Genomic DNA, 15,812 nt, shown 5'->3' with positions numbered 1-15,812 from the left:
TGCCAGGGGCTATTTCTGAACAGATATCCAGGAGTAACCCCTGAGCACCACCGGGTGTGGCCCCCCCCCCAAAAAATAAAATAATAAAAATAAAAAAATAAAAATATTTCACCAAAATTGAGTAAATGAAATATATTATAAAAAATATAACATTATAAAGAAATATAATACTATATATAAAATTAATATTCATTAAAATGAAACTAAATACCAATTTTTGTAATCCAAACATCAAATTTAAAAAATCAGGTGTCCCTAAGCACTGCCAGGTGTGGTCCTGGTTGCTCCTAGTACCACTGGGTCTGAGCATCACCTCTCACAGGGCCTAAACATTTAACCATCTGGTCTGCACAGCTGCTGGAGATATCTTCAGGCCCCTCAGCACTGCTTGAGAGGTCTCCTCCCCAAAGTTAATGAATCATATTACTACCTGGTTTGGGTGGAGATATTCCTTTTTGTTTGTTTGTTTTGGGGTCACATCCAGTGATGCTCAGGGGTTACTCCTGGCTTTGCCTCAGAAATCGCCCCTAGCAGGCTCAGGGGACCCTAGGGATGCTGGGAATCAAACCACTGTTGGTCCTGGGTAGGCCGTGTGAAAGGCAAATGCCCACCACTGTGCTATCTCTAGGCCACATTGGGGGAGATATCTTCATATCTAAATATGAACATTTTTATGTATAACACAAAAATGATCCTCTGGAACAATGACTTTCAAAACTTTTACTGCAGGAATTCCAGTGTTTGGAAACAGTTCTATGAATATATTTTTTGATTTTTGGGCCACATGCAAGGTTCACTCCTGGCAGGCTCAGAGAACCTTATGGGGTGCGAGGGATTGAACCTGGGTCAACCACGTGCAAGGCAAATACCCTATCCACTGTGTCCCAAGTATTTTTTTAAATTAAGACTAACAAAATGTCATATATACAATGAACATTAACACAGTGTTAACTGACACATCATATAATTTATGCCAACTAACATCAATGTGTTAATCTATGCTATCAGATTTCCTATGTATCTTAGAACAAAGTTACTAAAAATTTTCATTTTACTGAGTAATGTTTTGAGATCCTATAACAATCTGTTTAAAGAAGAGCTTTGTTTATGTGATCTTTATTAATGATGATCTTTATTAATATGTAGGGCCACAGAGGTAACTGAACGATATGAAGCATGCTTTGTATGCTGTAGTCCCTGGACTTCATATAGTTCCCTCTATCCCCAATGCCACTGGGTATGACATCAGAGCACTGAATTAAGGCAAGTTCCTGAGATTGCCAGGTTTGTGACCACTCCCCCTCAAAACATATCTATGTATTACTGTTCAACAAAAAATAACATAAAAAGAAAATTAGAGGCTAGGAATGTGGGTAAAGGAAAGCATATAACTAACATATATGAGACTATGGGTTTGAGCTTACCCCTGCTGGGGGTGGCCTCCACAATAAAAAATTTAGAGTAATATAAAGATTTAAATGAAATGTTAATATAGGGGCCGGAGAGATAGCATGGAGGTAAGGCATTTGCCTTTCATGCAGGAGGTCATCGGTTCGAATCCCGGCGCCCCATATAGTCCCCCGTGCCTGCCAGGAGCAATTTCTGAGCCTGGAGCCAGAAATAACCCCTGAGCACTGCCGGGTGTGACCCAAAAAAACCAAAAAAAAAAAAAAAAGAAAAGAAAAGAAAAGAAATGTTAATATAAAAGTATAAGTCTCAACTATGGCTTAAATAAGATATTTCTGTTCAATAACAAAGCCTCATAGTCCTTACCACGAGGTGAATATACATTTAGGTTCCCATTACCAGGTGACTGAACAAATCAGAGTATGTGTGTTAAGGAAAGTGACGGACAGTAATGTACATCTCAACACTTAAGTACTTAATGCTACTCTTAATCTGTCCATATATTGGCCTCCAAGGATCTACAAAAGAAAGTTGAAAAAACAATGATGGGAAAGATCAGAATTGTTTCATGATACCTTAGATATTTTACTCTGGATTTACACATTTGAGCTAAACTTTGATGAGTGTCATAAGCTTTAGCTCGGTTTATCAGAAGTTTCTGCAGTTCTTTCATTCTTTGCTTCTGTTTAGTTAGGATCCGATTTCTCTCTTCTTCCAACATTTTCTTGTTTTCAAGTGATCTCCTGAGGGCAACAAACTATGGCTTAAGTCACTTTAAGCCAATGAGAATTCTGTTCAGCAAAGATTTAACACAAAGGTTTGGCGAAAAAAAAAAGCAAGCTTGAGGAGGATGACTGATGAAACAGGCTGACTAGAACCTTTTCCATTCCCAAAGATTCATAAAATGAAATTATTTTCTTAAAATATAACTCTGATATAAAGCTATATATTATACATTAAGCATATTATTAAGTCTAACCATGGCTTCCTATTTTCAAATTAACATATTTTATTATTACATTTTATTATCTTATTTATTATATATTTTGAAATTAAACTCTATAAAGTTAAATGCATTGTTGTAGTTATCACAAGTTAGTTCATACTGTATCCCTGATTCTTACCTTGTGGCTTCTTCCCTTCCTCTGGAAGAGACTGTGGGCACTGGAGGTTTGAAGTTGCATAGCTCAAACTTTGCATTTGCAGTTCTGACTGGTGACCTGTGCCTTGGAGACTGATAAAGCTCACATACTTCTCTCAGATCTTGTTCATCTGCTTCAGTGTCTTCTAATTTGTTTTCTCTTTTAGAGATTTCAAGTTGGGTTGTATAAGATTCTGGCTGATAGTCTTTTAGGTGTTTTGGATACTTATGTTCTGCGAGGTATTTCTGCTCTCTCTCAGGAAGATCAAAATCTTCACAATCAGCACTATGGTATTTAATCTTGTGTTTCTTCAACTTTTCAATCTTTGCGGTATTCTTGGGCTTCCTTATAGCAAAACTTCTGAGAACTAGCCTGCTAGGCACAGGGGATGAATACTGTAACTTATCTTGGTTTCCCAGCTTCGAGTGTCGCTGAAACTCTTCCTTCATCAGGACATTGGCAGGTAAATCATAAGTAGACTGAGGTACAGGTTTTGCTCTAAACCGATTTGTTTTCTTTTTAGACTTCAATAAGTCTCTCAGAAGCCTTTCCTGAAGTGCTCGCTTTTGTTCTTCCCTGGCAACAAACTTAAATGGCTTTTGTGAAGCCAGAAGAGCTTCTTTGTTTTTCTCCTTCATATACCTTCTCCGTTCCTCATTTTGCTTAACTAGATCACGATAAGGAGGGAAAAAGACAAATGAAGGAACTGGATTGGCTCGGAATTTCTTCTTACATTCTAACTCTTCTTTCTTTTGCATCATTTTGTGTAATGCTTCAAATTCTGATTTAGATTTCATGCGCTCTTCTTTTAGCTTCTGTTCCCTAATTGTCATCTGAAAAGGCTGAGGTATTGTAATCTTTGGCACCCATGCTTTTGGTTTCTTCTTTGTTTTTTCTGGAGCTGGGAAGTCAGCACCTTTACAGTGAATATAATCTTCAACAGAAAAGTTCCTCCACATGTTGTTGATGAGCTCCTTTGCAGAGTTGATGGTTACCTTTTTCTGAGGATATTTTGTTTCAAAATTGGGCAACTCCTCTTCGGAGGAAGACATAATCAAGGAGGGAGACTGGCATATATCAGGCTCTGAAAGAGCTGTCACTAAGGAGACAGGCTGATACTTCTTTTCTAATAAAGGCCTGTGTGCGAAAAAAATAGTTACCCTTTTAATTGCATGAGGCCAAACATAAAAGTTAGGATTAAAATTTTGGAATTTTAGTCGAGGCAGGGCCTGAATAGGACTTGTAAATGAATCCCATTTTTGTTTCAGAGTTAGTATAATAGGGCGCTTGAATTGCATGCAGTGGACCCAGGTTTGATCCCCAACATTGCAAAGTTTTGTTTGAGGAGATTTTGATTTCGGGTTTCTTAGTGTAAAGGCAAGGTCTGGCACACAAAAGATACCGCTCAAAGACCCTCAAAGCAAGAAAATGCCTTGTAGCTTGATAAATTATAAAGCATTTTAAATAAAATTCTGCCTCTATATATTATTAAAAGTATATTTAAGGGGCCGGAGAGTTAGCATGGAGGTAAGGCATTTGTCTTGCATGTGGAAGGATGGTGGTTCAAACCCAGCATCCCATATGGTCCCTGGAGCCTTTCAGGAGCGATTTCTGAGCGTAGAGTCAGGAGGAGCCCCTGAGCGCTGTGGGGTATGACCCAAAAACCAAAAAACAAACAAACAAAACAAAACAAACAAAAAAAAACCAAAATAAACAAAAAAAAAACCAAAAGTATATTTAAGATAAAATATTTTGAAATAATTTTGTTCAGCTCTTTGAAGCATACATTTTACTTCACACTCAACAAACACCAACTTACCCAGAAGAGGCACTGTAAGTGTCTTCCCGGATGATCAATGGTCGAAGCTCCTTTAATCTTAATTTATTCTGGTACATTCTTTCTAACTTTGCCATAGTTTCTATGTGGGCAGTCTTTAGCTCTTCTAGTTTCCTGAAATACTCTTTGTTAGAGTAGTAAATATCAGCAAAATCTACAAAATCCTCAGTGCTTATCTGTGCTTCACCCAACCTATTAGTGTTGGTATTACAATCAACCTGATAGAAGGAAAATAAATTTGTTACATAGTATTTGCAACTGAAAGACAAACTATGAGGATGGAAAGATAGACAGGAGTTAAGATGCTTGCTTTATACTTAGCTGGATCTAGTATAATCCTCAACATCCATAAGGTTCCCTTAGCTTGCCAGGAGTGATCTGAGAGAGCAGAGCCAAGGATAAGCCTTGAGTAACTGTAGCCCCAAAACAAAACAAATGAACAAACCTAACAATACTCTTTCCTAATGTTAGGTTTTTTGTTTTTATTCTGTTTTGTTTTATTTGAGGCTATACCTGGCAGTGCTAAGGACTTACTTCTGATTCTGCATTCAGGAATCACTCCGAGAGGGCTCATGGGACTCTATAGGATGCTTAGGATAAAACCCTTGCGCAAGGCAAGCACCCTACCTGCTATACTATCTAAGTTGTAAGGTTTTGATTGGTTTTGTTTGGTTTTGGGGTCACACCCGGCAGCATTCAGGGGTTACTCCTGGCTCTATGCTTAGAAATCGCTCCTGGCAGGCTCAGGGGACCAGGCTCAGGATTCGAACCAGCAACCTTCCTGATACAAGGCCTTACCTCCATACCATCTCTCTGGCCCCTAAGTTGTAAGTTTTAACTGAGATGAACAAGTACCTCTGCAAAGAAAACAACTACAGCCCAATTCCCTGTCCTAGCTGAGCTCCGGCAGTGTGGAGGGAGTGTCCCAGAAGTACATGGTAGGAGGCACCAGTGGGAGGAAGTGGGCACAGAGGAATGAAAGGAAGTAGATTCACAGAGGCTCTTAAAGGAGCCAGGGTAAAACCTGGGGGAAAGGGTCTCAGAAGGAGTCAGTAGGACCGAGGTGGGGTAAGAAAGACCTTCCTGGGGCCGGAGAGATAGCATGGAGGTAAGGCGTTTGCCTTTCATGCAGGAGGTCATTGGTTCGAATCCCGGCGTCCCATATGGTCCCCCGTGCCTGCCAGGAACAATTTCTGAGCCTGGAGCCAGGAATAACCCCTGAGCACTGCCGGGTGTGATCCAAAAACCACAAAAAAACAAAAAAAAAAAAAAAAAAAGAAAGAAAGAAAGACCTTCCTCTGGGCAACTTTGGGAATTTCAAGAAATGACAAAAAAACTTTTGAGAAGGGAAAATTAATGTAATAATTGTAAATGCAAGTTTTGCCTAACATGCCAACTAATCTTTTTTCCTCTCACTCCTGTTACAGGGTACCACAGGTTTTTTTGTTTATTTTTGGGCCACACCCTGGAGTACTCAGGACACACTCCTGGTGGTGCTCAGAGGACTATAGGTGGCATAAAGTTTTGAGCCATTCCTGGGTGTGCTCATTTTCAAGGCAAATGCCTTACCTGCTGTGCCATCTCTCTGTCACCTTCACTACCCCCACCTGAGTAGTTGTTTAACTAATGCTACTAAAGAGGTAAAGCCTGACTTTCTTCATATAAAATTTTAATATTTTCTCAGTTGAGAAAAACCTGAAATTAAGATACTGTGAAAGACAACAAATCATGATTTTAATTCCATCTACCACCTTTAAGATTCAAAATGAAAAAAGAATATTGTCCATAGAAAAATTAGTGAAATATGATAGGATTCTACAAAAGAATTCTGGTTACCTTTCCCAACTAAAATAATTCAGAATAATTAATTGTATATAATAGTCACAGATATGGTGTTTTTTTATTTTTGTTTTTCGGGCCACACCCATTTGATGCTCAGGGGTTACTCCTGGCTAAGCACTCAGAAATTGCCCCTGGCTTGGGGGGTACCATATGGGACGCGGGGGGGGGGGGAATCGAACCACTTGGCTAGCGCTTGCAAGGCAGACACCTTACCTCTAGCGCCACCTCACCAGCCCCAGTGGTGTTGTTTTTTTTTTTTTTTTTAATGGAATTAAAACAATGTACAAATAGTATTATACCACTTAGGGCAACTTGGAGAAAACAAATGAAGGGAAACAGTGTTCTTCACTATAACAGGTTTGCTAACGTGACTGATCAACAAATCATTGATATAGGGAATGCCTTTGATATGACATGCTTCTATAATGTATAACTTATTTTCCATTAAGAGCATTTTGTAATTATCTTTTGCTCTTACTTTTATGTGCTCACCATTTTCTTTGTTGTTGCAGGGATAAATACTTTACTAATTACTTTATTCATTAAATTTTTCAGAAAACCATCTTTCAACTAACCACTGAGAAAAACAAATTGGATCAAAATTTCCCCTCTAGTAAGCATCCAGAAAACTTAGAAAAGGACATGTACACTAAGTCATGACTAACAACTTGAATGAGACATAGCTCCTGACTCTTGACTATGAGCCAGGAGACAGAAGAGTGCCTGGGCATCTCAGTTTCGGATGCTTTGAGAGATCAGAGAAGGAATTCTGACTTGTGGGAAAGGATCAGTATCTGCTAAGTTAAGCTATCCTGGAGACAGCAGAAGGGATATGCACGGCACTTGTCTTGCATGCAGCTGGTTCCCAGTTCCCAGCATTACATGGTCTCTTAAGCACACAACCAGGAGTGGACCATGAGCATTGCCAAGTGTGGCTCCAACACAAAATAATGAACACAGCTTCACCAAGAGAAGGATTTGGCTACTCTGTTTATGGTGGTGTTCCCTTGTTTCTAGGCCTAGAACCATTTCTGGGCCTAAGGTAGATGCTCATTCGTTCTTTGAGAACATCTCTTTAAAAGGAAATCACCTGATAACAATCATCTTTGCAAAAATGATAAAATGGATTTAGACCTGAAAAAAAAATCAGATCTGAGAAAACTACAGGAAGATGAACAGTTTCGGAAGAGACCTAGCAAGTCTGAGAGCTGACCTTGCTGCTTATCTCCATTCTCACTGAGTCCTGTACTCTACATTGCGATCACAAGCTCCAAAGGTAAGCTAAACAAATCTTTTACCTAAAACACACTGTTAGCTATGAACTGTCTCCACACAGAAAACATTTAGTATACCAAAGAGCCCAGGACAAGAGCATTACTGTTTAAGAGCTTAGTTTGATATAGCATTTGCACCTTTAAACTGCTTTCATTGAAATATTTGCACTGCAGTTGTGAGATTAGAGGATGATCTTCCCTAAATCAGCTTGACCTATTTAGAGGAAGCCTCCTTCCTGCATATGCTACTTCATTAAAGCCAGCACCAATCAAGCTTCATGCTATGGTATAAGTACCATTGGAAAGTCTAAGATTTTTTGGAAAAAATTTTATATTGAAATAACTTGTAAGACTGCCGGGGGGGGGGGGGGGACAGGGACGGAGAGATAGCACAGCGGTGTTTGCCTTGCAAGCAGCTGATCCAGAACCTAAGGTGATTGGTTTGAATCCCAGTGTCCCATATGGTACCCTGTGCCTGCCAGGAGCTATTTCTGAGCAGACAGCCAGGAGTAACCCCTGAACACCGCCGGGTGTGACCCAAAAACCAAAAAAAAAAAAAAAAAAAAGACTGCCAAAGGGTTAATGGGTAAGGCAATTGCCTTGCAAGCGGCTGACCCAGGATAGACTGTGGTTCAAATCCCTACGTCCGGGGCCGGAGAGGTAGCACTAGAGGTAAGGTGTCTGCCTTGCAAGCGCTAGCGTAGGACGGACCGCGGTTCGATCCCCCGGCGTCCCATATGGTCCCCCAAGCCAGGAGCGATTTCTGAGCACTTAGACAGGAGTGACCCCTGAGTGTCAAACGGTTGTGCCCCCCCCCCCAAAAAAAACCCAAACAAACAAATCCCGAAGTCCCCTATGGTTCCCCGACCCTGAAAAAACTTGAAATAAGGCAAATCCTCATGTGGTAACATGGGTAATCACAACAAATAAGAGAAATAAATATATTGCCAAACAAAACATATTTAAAAAAACTATGAGACTGGAGAAAAAGAACAGAAGGTACAGTGCTTGTTTTGCATAAGCTGATCCGGTTTGATTGCTGGCACTCTATATGGTCCCCAACTGAGCCTGCCTGATGTAATCCCTGAGCACAGAGCCAGGAGTAAGTCCTGAGCACAGCCAGATGTGTCCCCAAAACTAAAACAAAAATTCTAAATGACTCCTTTACTACTGTGCTCAAATGATAATTTAATCTATGGACAATATGATCAAATGGTATTCACACTGGCAACTTATTACTACTACGACTAATATAAACTGTGGTTTAGCCATTGTACCCATCCTCTCATTTAGTTGTCATACAATAAAACAAAGAGGTAATTATAGCTACTATATGTAAATAAGGCAACTGCCAAATAAGGAAGATACACCCTAATATTGAAGCTGGAGTGATAACACAGAGGTAGGGTGTTTGCCTTTCATGCAGCCAACCTGGAGTAGACCCAGGGTCAATCCCAGCATCATATATGGTCCCCCAAGCCTGCCAGGAGCAATTTCTGAGCGCAAAGCCAGGAGTAACCCCTGAGCATCACCAGGTGTGGCCCAAAAACAAAACAAAAAAGATGCACCCTAATATTATCTATAAGTTGCAAAGAAGGAAGCCCAAAATCAGAATCGCAAATCCTTTTCCTCCACTCAAATCTTTTTCCTCCATCACTTTGTCTCCTTTGTAAACCTGTATTGAGAGGAAAGTTTATCAGAAAAGAAACTGATCCTAGATTCTGATACTAACCCTGGCTCATGTTCAAGATTCAATCTCCCTATCTCTAGAGATATGTAACTTATATAAAATATATTAATAAAATAGAGATCATAAATGGGGTTCTACAGATTTTTCTCATTAGCATTTCAATGGGCTAAGCATACTTTTGTTGTGTTGTGTTTTTGCCCTTTTTGGAGGTAGGGTCACACCTACCAGCACCAGGGGTTACTTCTGGATCTGTGCTCCGAAATCACATCACTCCTTGTTTACTCAAGGTACCATATTGTATGCTGGGGATCAAACCTGGGTCAGCCATGAGCAAGGCAAACTCTCTCCCCTTGTGCTATTGCTCTGGCCCCAAGCACACTTTTTTGGCATACTGGAGGCCAGGGTTTGGTCCCTAAGACTCCTGAGCATGGAACCATAACATTCTCATTTTCTTTCTTTCTTTCTTTCTCTCTTCTCTCTTCTCTCTCTTCTCTCTCTCTCTCTCTCTCTCTCTCTCTCTCTCTCTCTCTCTCTCTCTCTCTCTCCCTCCCTCCCTCCCTCCCTCCCTCCCTCATGGAACCATAACATTCTCATTTTCTTTCTTTCTTTCTTTCTCTCTTCTCTCTTCTCTCTTCTCTCTTCTCTCTCTCTCTCTCTCTCTCTCTCTCTCTCTCTCTCTCTCTCTCCCTCCCTCCCTCCCTCCCTCCCTCCCTCCCTCTCTCCCCCTTTGTTTTTTGGCAGTGCTCAGGGTTTACTCTTGGCTCTGTGCTCAGGAATCCTTCCTGGAAAGCTTGGGGGACCATATGGGTTGCCAGGATTTGAACCACAGTCAGTCCTGGATCGGCTGTGTGCAAGGTAAATGCCTTACTGCTGTGCTACCTCTCCCATCCTCTATAATAGTCTCTTATGACTGAGGGGTATGGTTCAAAAAAACCCCCAAAAATCGTATGTGTCATCAGAGATGACATTAGAGTTCCATACTGTGCAGTGATTCTTTTTATTTTTATTTATTTTTTACTTTTTGGTTTTTGGGCCACACCCAGCGGTGCTCAGGGGTTACTCCTGGCTGTCTGCTCAGAAATAGCTCTTGGCAGGCACGGGGGACCATATGGGACACCGGGATTCGAACCAACCACCTTTGGTCCTGGATCAGCTGCTTGCAAGGCAAACGCTGCTGTGCTATCTCTCTGGGCCTTATTTTAATTTTTTTTGGCTTGTGTCACACTTGGCAGCGCTCAGGGGTTACTGAGAAATCGCTCCTGGCAGATTCGGGGGACCATATGGGATGCTGGTAAGGCAAACTCCCTACCTCCATGCTATCTCTCTGGCCCCTGTGCAGTGATTCTTATTAGTCCTAGATATACCATGTTTTATATCTAAGGTGCCACTGAAAGTGTTAACTGGTATCTTGTGAGACAGCACTTGTTTCTGGTTCTGTGCTCAGAGGTCACTCCTGGTGAGGCTCAGGGGACCATAAGAGAGGTGGGGGATCCAAATCAGGTTGATACTGTGCAAGACAAAAGGCCTATCTGCTGTTCTATGGATAGCTCTGCCTCCTTAATAAGTATCTTTACCAAAGAGTTGTTTAAAATCTGCTGCTTGTTAAAAACTCAGGGTGCACATTTTCTAAATAAACAGAACAGACAACAGATTCAGGGCCACCTATGGACAGGTGTTTAAGACACACAACACCGAGAGGTGTGAAAGACACATGACACCAGCAGCGACGCAATCAGCTCTCACCACCTGGCTCACTCCACCATAACAGTTTAGGAAACAATGGAGCCTCAGTCGTTTACTTTTCTGGATGCTGATAACTGTAAATGATAATGATACAGCCTCTGAGCTTGATAGTCTTTTTAAATATTATTGCCTGTCTTGTGCTGAAATCCAGGTAACCCACAAAGGTGTTAGGGTAGAGAACAAAAACTACTTGATTCAACTGAGCTTTCCTGCTTATCCACTAACAGTTTTCCTACAGTTAGGAAAAAAAAAAAAAAAAAAAGAATGGGGCTGGAGTGACAGCACCTGGACTAGGGCTTAGCATCTCCTATGGTCTCCTGAACACTGCCAGGAGTCATTCCAGAGAGCAGAGCCAGGAGGAACCCCTGATCAGGGCCGAGTGTGACCCCACTAACCCTCTCCAAAAAAACCCCAAACAAACAAAAGAAAAGGCTCTATCTATTCTGCAACTAGAGCAAAGAACAGTCAAGTTCTTTACTTGGAATTCTCTGCTAGCGTGCAATACAAATGCTCTCGAGAATTTGCACCGAAACCTATCTCTGGTGCAAAGGAGCACTTCTCCGAGCCTCGACTTGGAGTCCGTAGCAAGATGCAGGAGGGAGGCGCGTTCCTCCACGTGGGGTCGAGGCCCCCCGCGCCCGGGGCCCCCGCATTACCGGCGCCTGCGCCAGCCGCGCTGCTTCCTCTCCCTCGCCCTCTTCTCCCTCCTCCTCCTCCCGGACGTGCGCCAGGGTCGCCGGGTCGTTCCCGGGGTCTCCGCGTGGGTGCTGGGTGCCGCTGCGAAGGTCTTGCAGGCTGCAGGCCGCCCGTCTCTCCGAGGCGCAGGAGGCGGCCATGGCCGCGCCGCCCAGGCCCAAGCGCCGGCGCCGGCCCGGAAGGTGGAAGGAAGCCGGCGCGGCCGGGACCCGTCTAGCGCCGGCGGTTGCTAAGGGCGCGCGCGGTCGCTAGGGGCGCTACGGGGCCCGCCAGGGGACAAAAGGCTTCAGGCTCTGCTAACTGACAAAATGCAGGCTACTTGGGCCGGAGAGGTAGCGTGGAGGGTGAGGCGTTTGTTTGCCTTGCATGCAGAAGGACGGTGGTTCGAATCCCGACATCCCAGGAGCGATTTCTGAGAGCAGAGCCAGGATGTGTGCTGTCGGATGTGACCCCTCCCAAAGAATTTAAAAAAAAATCTAAATTGAGGGGCCGGAGAGATAGCACAGCGGCGTTTGCCTTGTAAACAGCCGATCCAGGACCTAAGGTCCCATATGGTCCCCGTGCCTGCCAGGAGCTATTTCTGAGCAGACAGCCAGGAGTAACCCCTGAGCACAGCCGGGTGTGGCCCCCCCAAAAAATAAATAAATACTGTAAATTGACTTAAGAGCTCCAGAAATGGACCGATCCGACATAGCTGCTACCGCTGGCTTTTTTTGGTCAGCCCAATTAAGGCCTAGAGCCGGGAAACTGGCCCACCCACTCGCCAGAGGAGCATCAATTTCGGAGTTGCAGAACGCGAGGACTCCACCCCGCTGTACCCAGACGTGCCCCATCACCCACACGCCCAAGCCACCGTTCCCGCTCGGAGGGCCGCTTTTCTCTGCAACACGTGGTTGCTTGAGCACTCGGGCCTTAAGAGAGCAGCGTGGGGCTGGAGCGATAGTGCAGCGGGCAGGCGCTTTGCACGCTGCAGACCCGAGTTCGAACTCCCAAGTCTGCCAGGAGTGACCCGAGCAGGGCTGCAGCCCCAAAACGGGGGTGGGAGGGACGGAAGCAGGCGTGCGTTGTCACTTGCTACTTAAGTCACTCTTTCCGACGACTGGGTTTGTGGTTATTTCCCCCACACACCTTCGCATAGGTCACTACATCAAGCCCGCCCCATACCCACACCTGCGTCACACACTGAAGCTACTAGGGCTGGCGTTGGCTGCAAGCTCATTTCCAGCCTTTCTAATCAGTAGTTTGGAGTCAAGACCTGCAATGTCCCTCACACTAACTTCTCTCTTCAAGACCGTTTTTGTTTTGACCAAGTTTGTTTTCCACACTGGGACAGACAGGCTGGGTTCTGAGCAGAAACCAAAGCTGGAAATCCAAGAGGAATGGCCACCCACGTGGCCAGAGTAAGCAGCTGCTTCTGGGCCCGACTATTCCTCAGCATTTGCTTGGGAAGCATTGCAAATCCAAGACTAGGCTAGCACAGGGATAGGGTAAGGTGTAGTCAACTTCCTGTGAGCGTGCATAAACCACTAATGTTCCTAATATAGCTAGTTAGTAACAAACCCTAAGTCCATAGAGCAGAAATAGACTGGTTCAATGCGCAGCATCTCATCACACCCCCAGCCTGAAGCAAGCCCTGAGCATTGCTGGGTGTGGCACAAAAACAAAGCACTTTACCAGATGTACCATTTCTCCGGCCTTAAATGATAGTTTTTGTTTCTTAAGGAAAATGGCCAGATTCTCCATCTCAAGTTACTGTGATGGAGAGCATACTGTCAGCTACATCAACCAAATGCAAAGCTCCTAACTTACTACACTATCTGACACCCCCCCCCCCCCCGCTTTTCCATTTTCTATGTGCCTTATCTCACACACATAAATTACTGCCTATTGTTCAGTTGACTTTTTTTTTTGTAAAAATTTCCTTTTGTATGTCCTATAGCGATTTTCTTTGTGGTTATTATGGGCACATTTCAAATCCTAAAATTAAAACACTCAAATTTATTATTTTAACTTCAGTAACAATAACTCTTATCATAAATTTCTGTTGAGATTATATAATTACTCCAGACTGATTTAGTTATGGGCTGGAGCGATAGCACTGCGGTTAAGGCATTTGCCTTGCACACAACCAACCTGGATTTGATTCCCAGCATCTAATATGGTCCCCTAAGCCCACCAGGAATAATATCTGAGTGCAGAGCCAGGAGTAACACGAGAGCTGCCAGGTGCAGCCCAAAAAAACAAAAGATTTAGTTACAAAACTTCATAATAATAGCTTTTAGGTTAAGAAGACAAAAAGCTATTAATACAGTAACTGACAAATAGCTCATACTTACCATGTACTTACCTATATGGTAATTTATTTAGAGAATTAGCACAACAGTAGTTATGTGTTTTGGCACCCTATTTGGCAATCCTTTTTTTTTTTTTTGGTTTTTGGGTCACTCCTGGCTCTATGCTAAGAAATCGCTCCTGGCAGGCTCAGGGGACCATATGGGATGCTGGGATTCGAACCACCAATCTTCTGCATAAAAGTAAAAGCCTTACCTCCAAGCTATCTCTCCCGGCCCAGCAGTCATTGTGTTTTTCAGGGCCCGGAGAAATAGCACAGCAGCGTTTGCCTTGCAAGCAGCCGATCCAGGACCAAAGGTGGTTGGTTCGAACCCCAGTCTCCCATATGGTCCCCCGTGCTTCCAGGAGCTGTTTCTGAGCAGACAGCCAGGAGTAACCCCTGACCACCGCCGGGTGTGGCCCAAAAACCAAAAAAAAGAGTGTTTTTCAACCTTTTTGTGCAAAGGCACATTTTTCTTTCTTTTTTTTTTTTTTGTGGTTTTTTGGGTCACACCCGGCAGTGCTCAGGGGTTATTCCTGGCTCCAGGCTCAGAAATTGCTCCTGGCAGGCACGAGGGACCATATGGGACGCTGGTATTCGAACCGATGACCTCCTGCATGAAAGGCAAACGCCTTACCTCCATGCTATCTCTCCAGCCCCACATTTTTCATTAAAAAAAAAATCACGAGGCACATCACCATTAGAAAATGTTTAAAAAAAGGGGGGGGGGGCGGGAAGGTGGTGCTAGAGGTAGTAAGGTGTCTGCCTTGCAAGCGCTAGCTTAGGACGGACCGCGATTTCTGAGCACATAGCCAGGAGTAACCCCTGAGCGTCAAACGGGTGTGCCCCCCCCCAAAAAAAACTGGTTAAAAAAATTTAACTCTGCCTATATTAACTATATATAGATTCTCTTGAATAGGAATCAAATTAAAACAAAGAATTTATTTTATAATTACTTTGATTGGTCTATTTGTGAGCCAAAGCCGCATGTTATGAAGCAAGAATTTTTCCCACGGAACACTAGTGTGCCACGGCAGTGCTTGAGAAACACTGCCTTAAGGATGCAAACCATCTAGGACCTGATATTGAGCCCAAGGCTCCAGCATGAATGTACTTCAGCTTTTTTTTTTTCCTTTTGCTTTTGGGTCACACCCGGCAGCACTCGGGTTACTCTATCTATGCTCAGAAATCGTTCCTGGCAGGCTCAGGAGACCATATGGGATGCCGGGATTCGAATCACTGACCTGCATGCAAGACAAACGCCTTACCTCCATGCTATCTCTCCGCCCCTCAACCTTTTTTTTTAAAGAGTGGTTCTTGATGGTGTTCTGGAGATTATGCAATCCTGGGAATTGAATCCAGGCTTTCTGTATAAAAAGCATGGACCTAACTCATTGAGCTCTCTCTTGACCCTAAGTTTTTACTTAAATGATAAAGTCATTGAGCTTATTAAATTATTAATACGGTGGGGGTGGGGGGAGTATATGGGTCCAGAGAAATACAACCAGGTTGAAGTGCTTGCCTTGCATATTGCTGACCTGGATATGATCCTCCCAGCACTGCCAGGAGTTGAACCCTCAACCCAAACACCAAAAATATAAAATTCTTAAAAGTATTCAGGATCAAGTCCCAAGAAAGATAGCGGTCAGATTTGTGAGCTCATTTCCCCATCCTACAACCTTATATAGCTTTTACACAAGTATCTGAGAAATAGGACCAGGGATATGGGGTCAGTCTTCTAATACAAAATCCAGACATGTTTAAGGTTCTTAGGGAAAAGGAAGGGGCATTTTTCAACCCCTGGCACCATGTCCATCCCCCATAAAAGAAAAGGAAAATGCTTTTGAAA

At 43.3% G+C, this 15,812-nt stretch overlaps 1 protein-coding gene across 1 annotated transcript in view; it reads right to left on the bottom strand.

The window, feature by feature from the left end:
• Window positions 1–11,771, bottom strand: part of FAM161A (FAM161 centrosomal protein A) — a 33,415-nt gene extending 21,644 nt beyond the window's left edge. Inside the window, exons 1-4 of the mRNA XM_049784582.1 lie at window positions 11,592–11,771; window positions 4,369–4,604; window positions 2,532–3,686; window positions 1,983–2,150 (exon numbers count right to left, since the gene is read on the bottom strand). Of these exons, the coding sequence (XP_049640539.1) occupies window positions 1,983–2,150; window positions 2,532–3,686; window positions 4,369–4,604; window positions 11,592–11,771 (1,739 nt within the window). The remainder of the gene's footprint in view (window positions 1–1,982; window positions 2,151–2,531; window positions 3,687–4,368; window positions 4,605–11,591) is intronic.
• Between the last annotated feature and the right edge of the window lie 4,041 nt (window positions 11,772–15,812).

Source organism: Suncus etruscus, chromosome 12 (assembly GCF_024139225.1).
Source record: "Suncus etruscus isolate mSunEtr1 chromosome 12, mSunEtr1.pri.cur, whole genome shotgun sequence".
Classification (NCBI taxonomy): Eukaryota; Metazoa; Chordata; class Mammalia; order Eulipotyphla; family Soricidae; genus Suncus; species Suncus etruscus.
The sequence above is the reverse complement of the archived record's forward strand: the minus strand, read 5'-3'. Positions and strand labels throughout refer to the sequence as shown.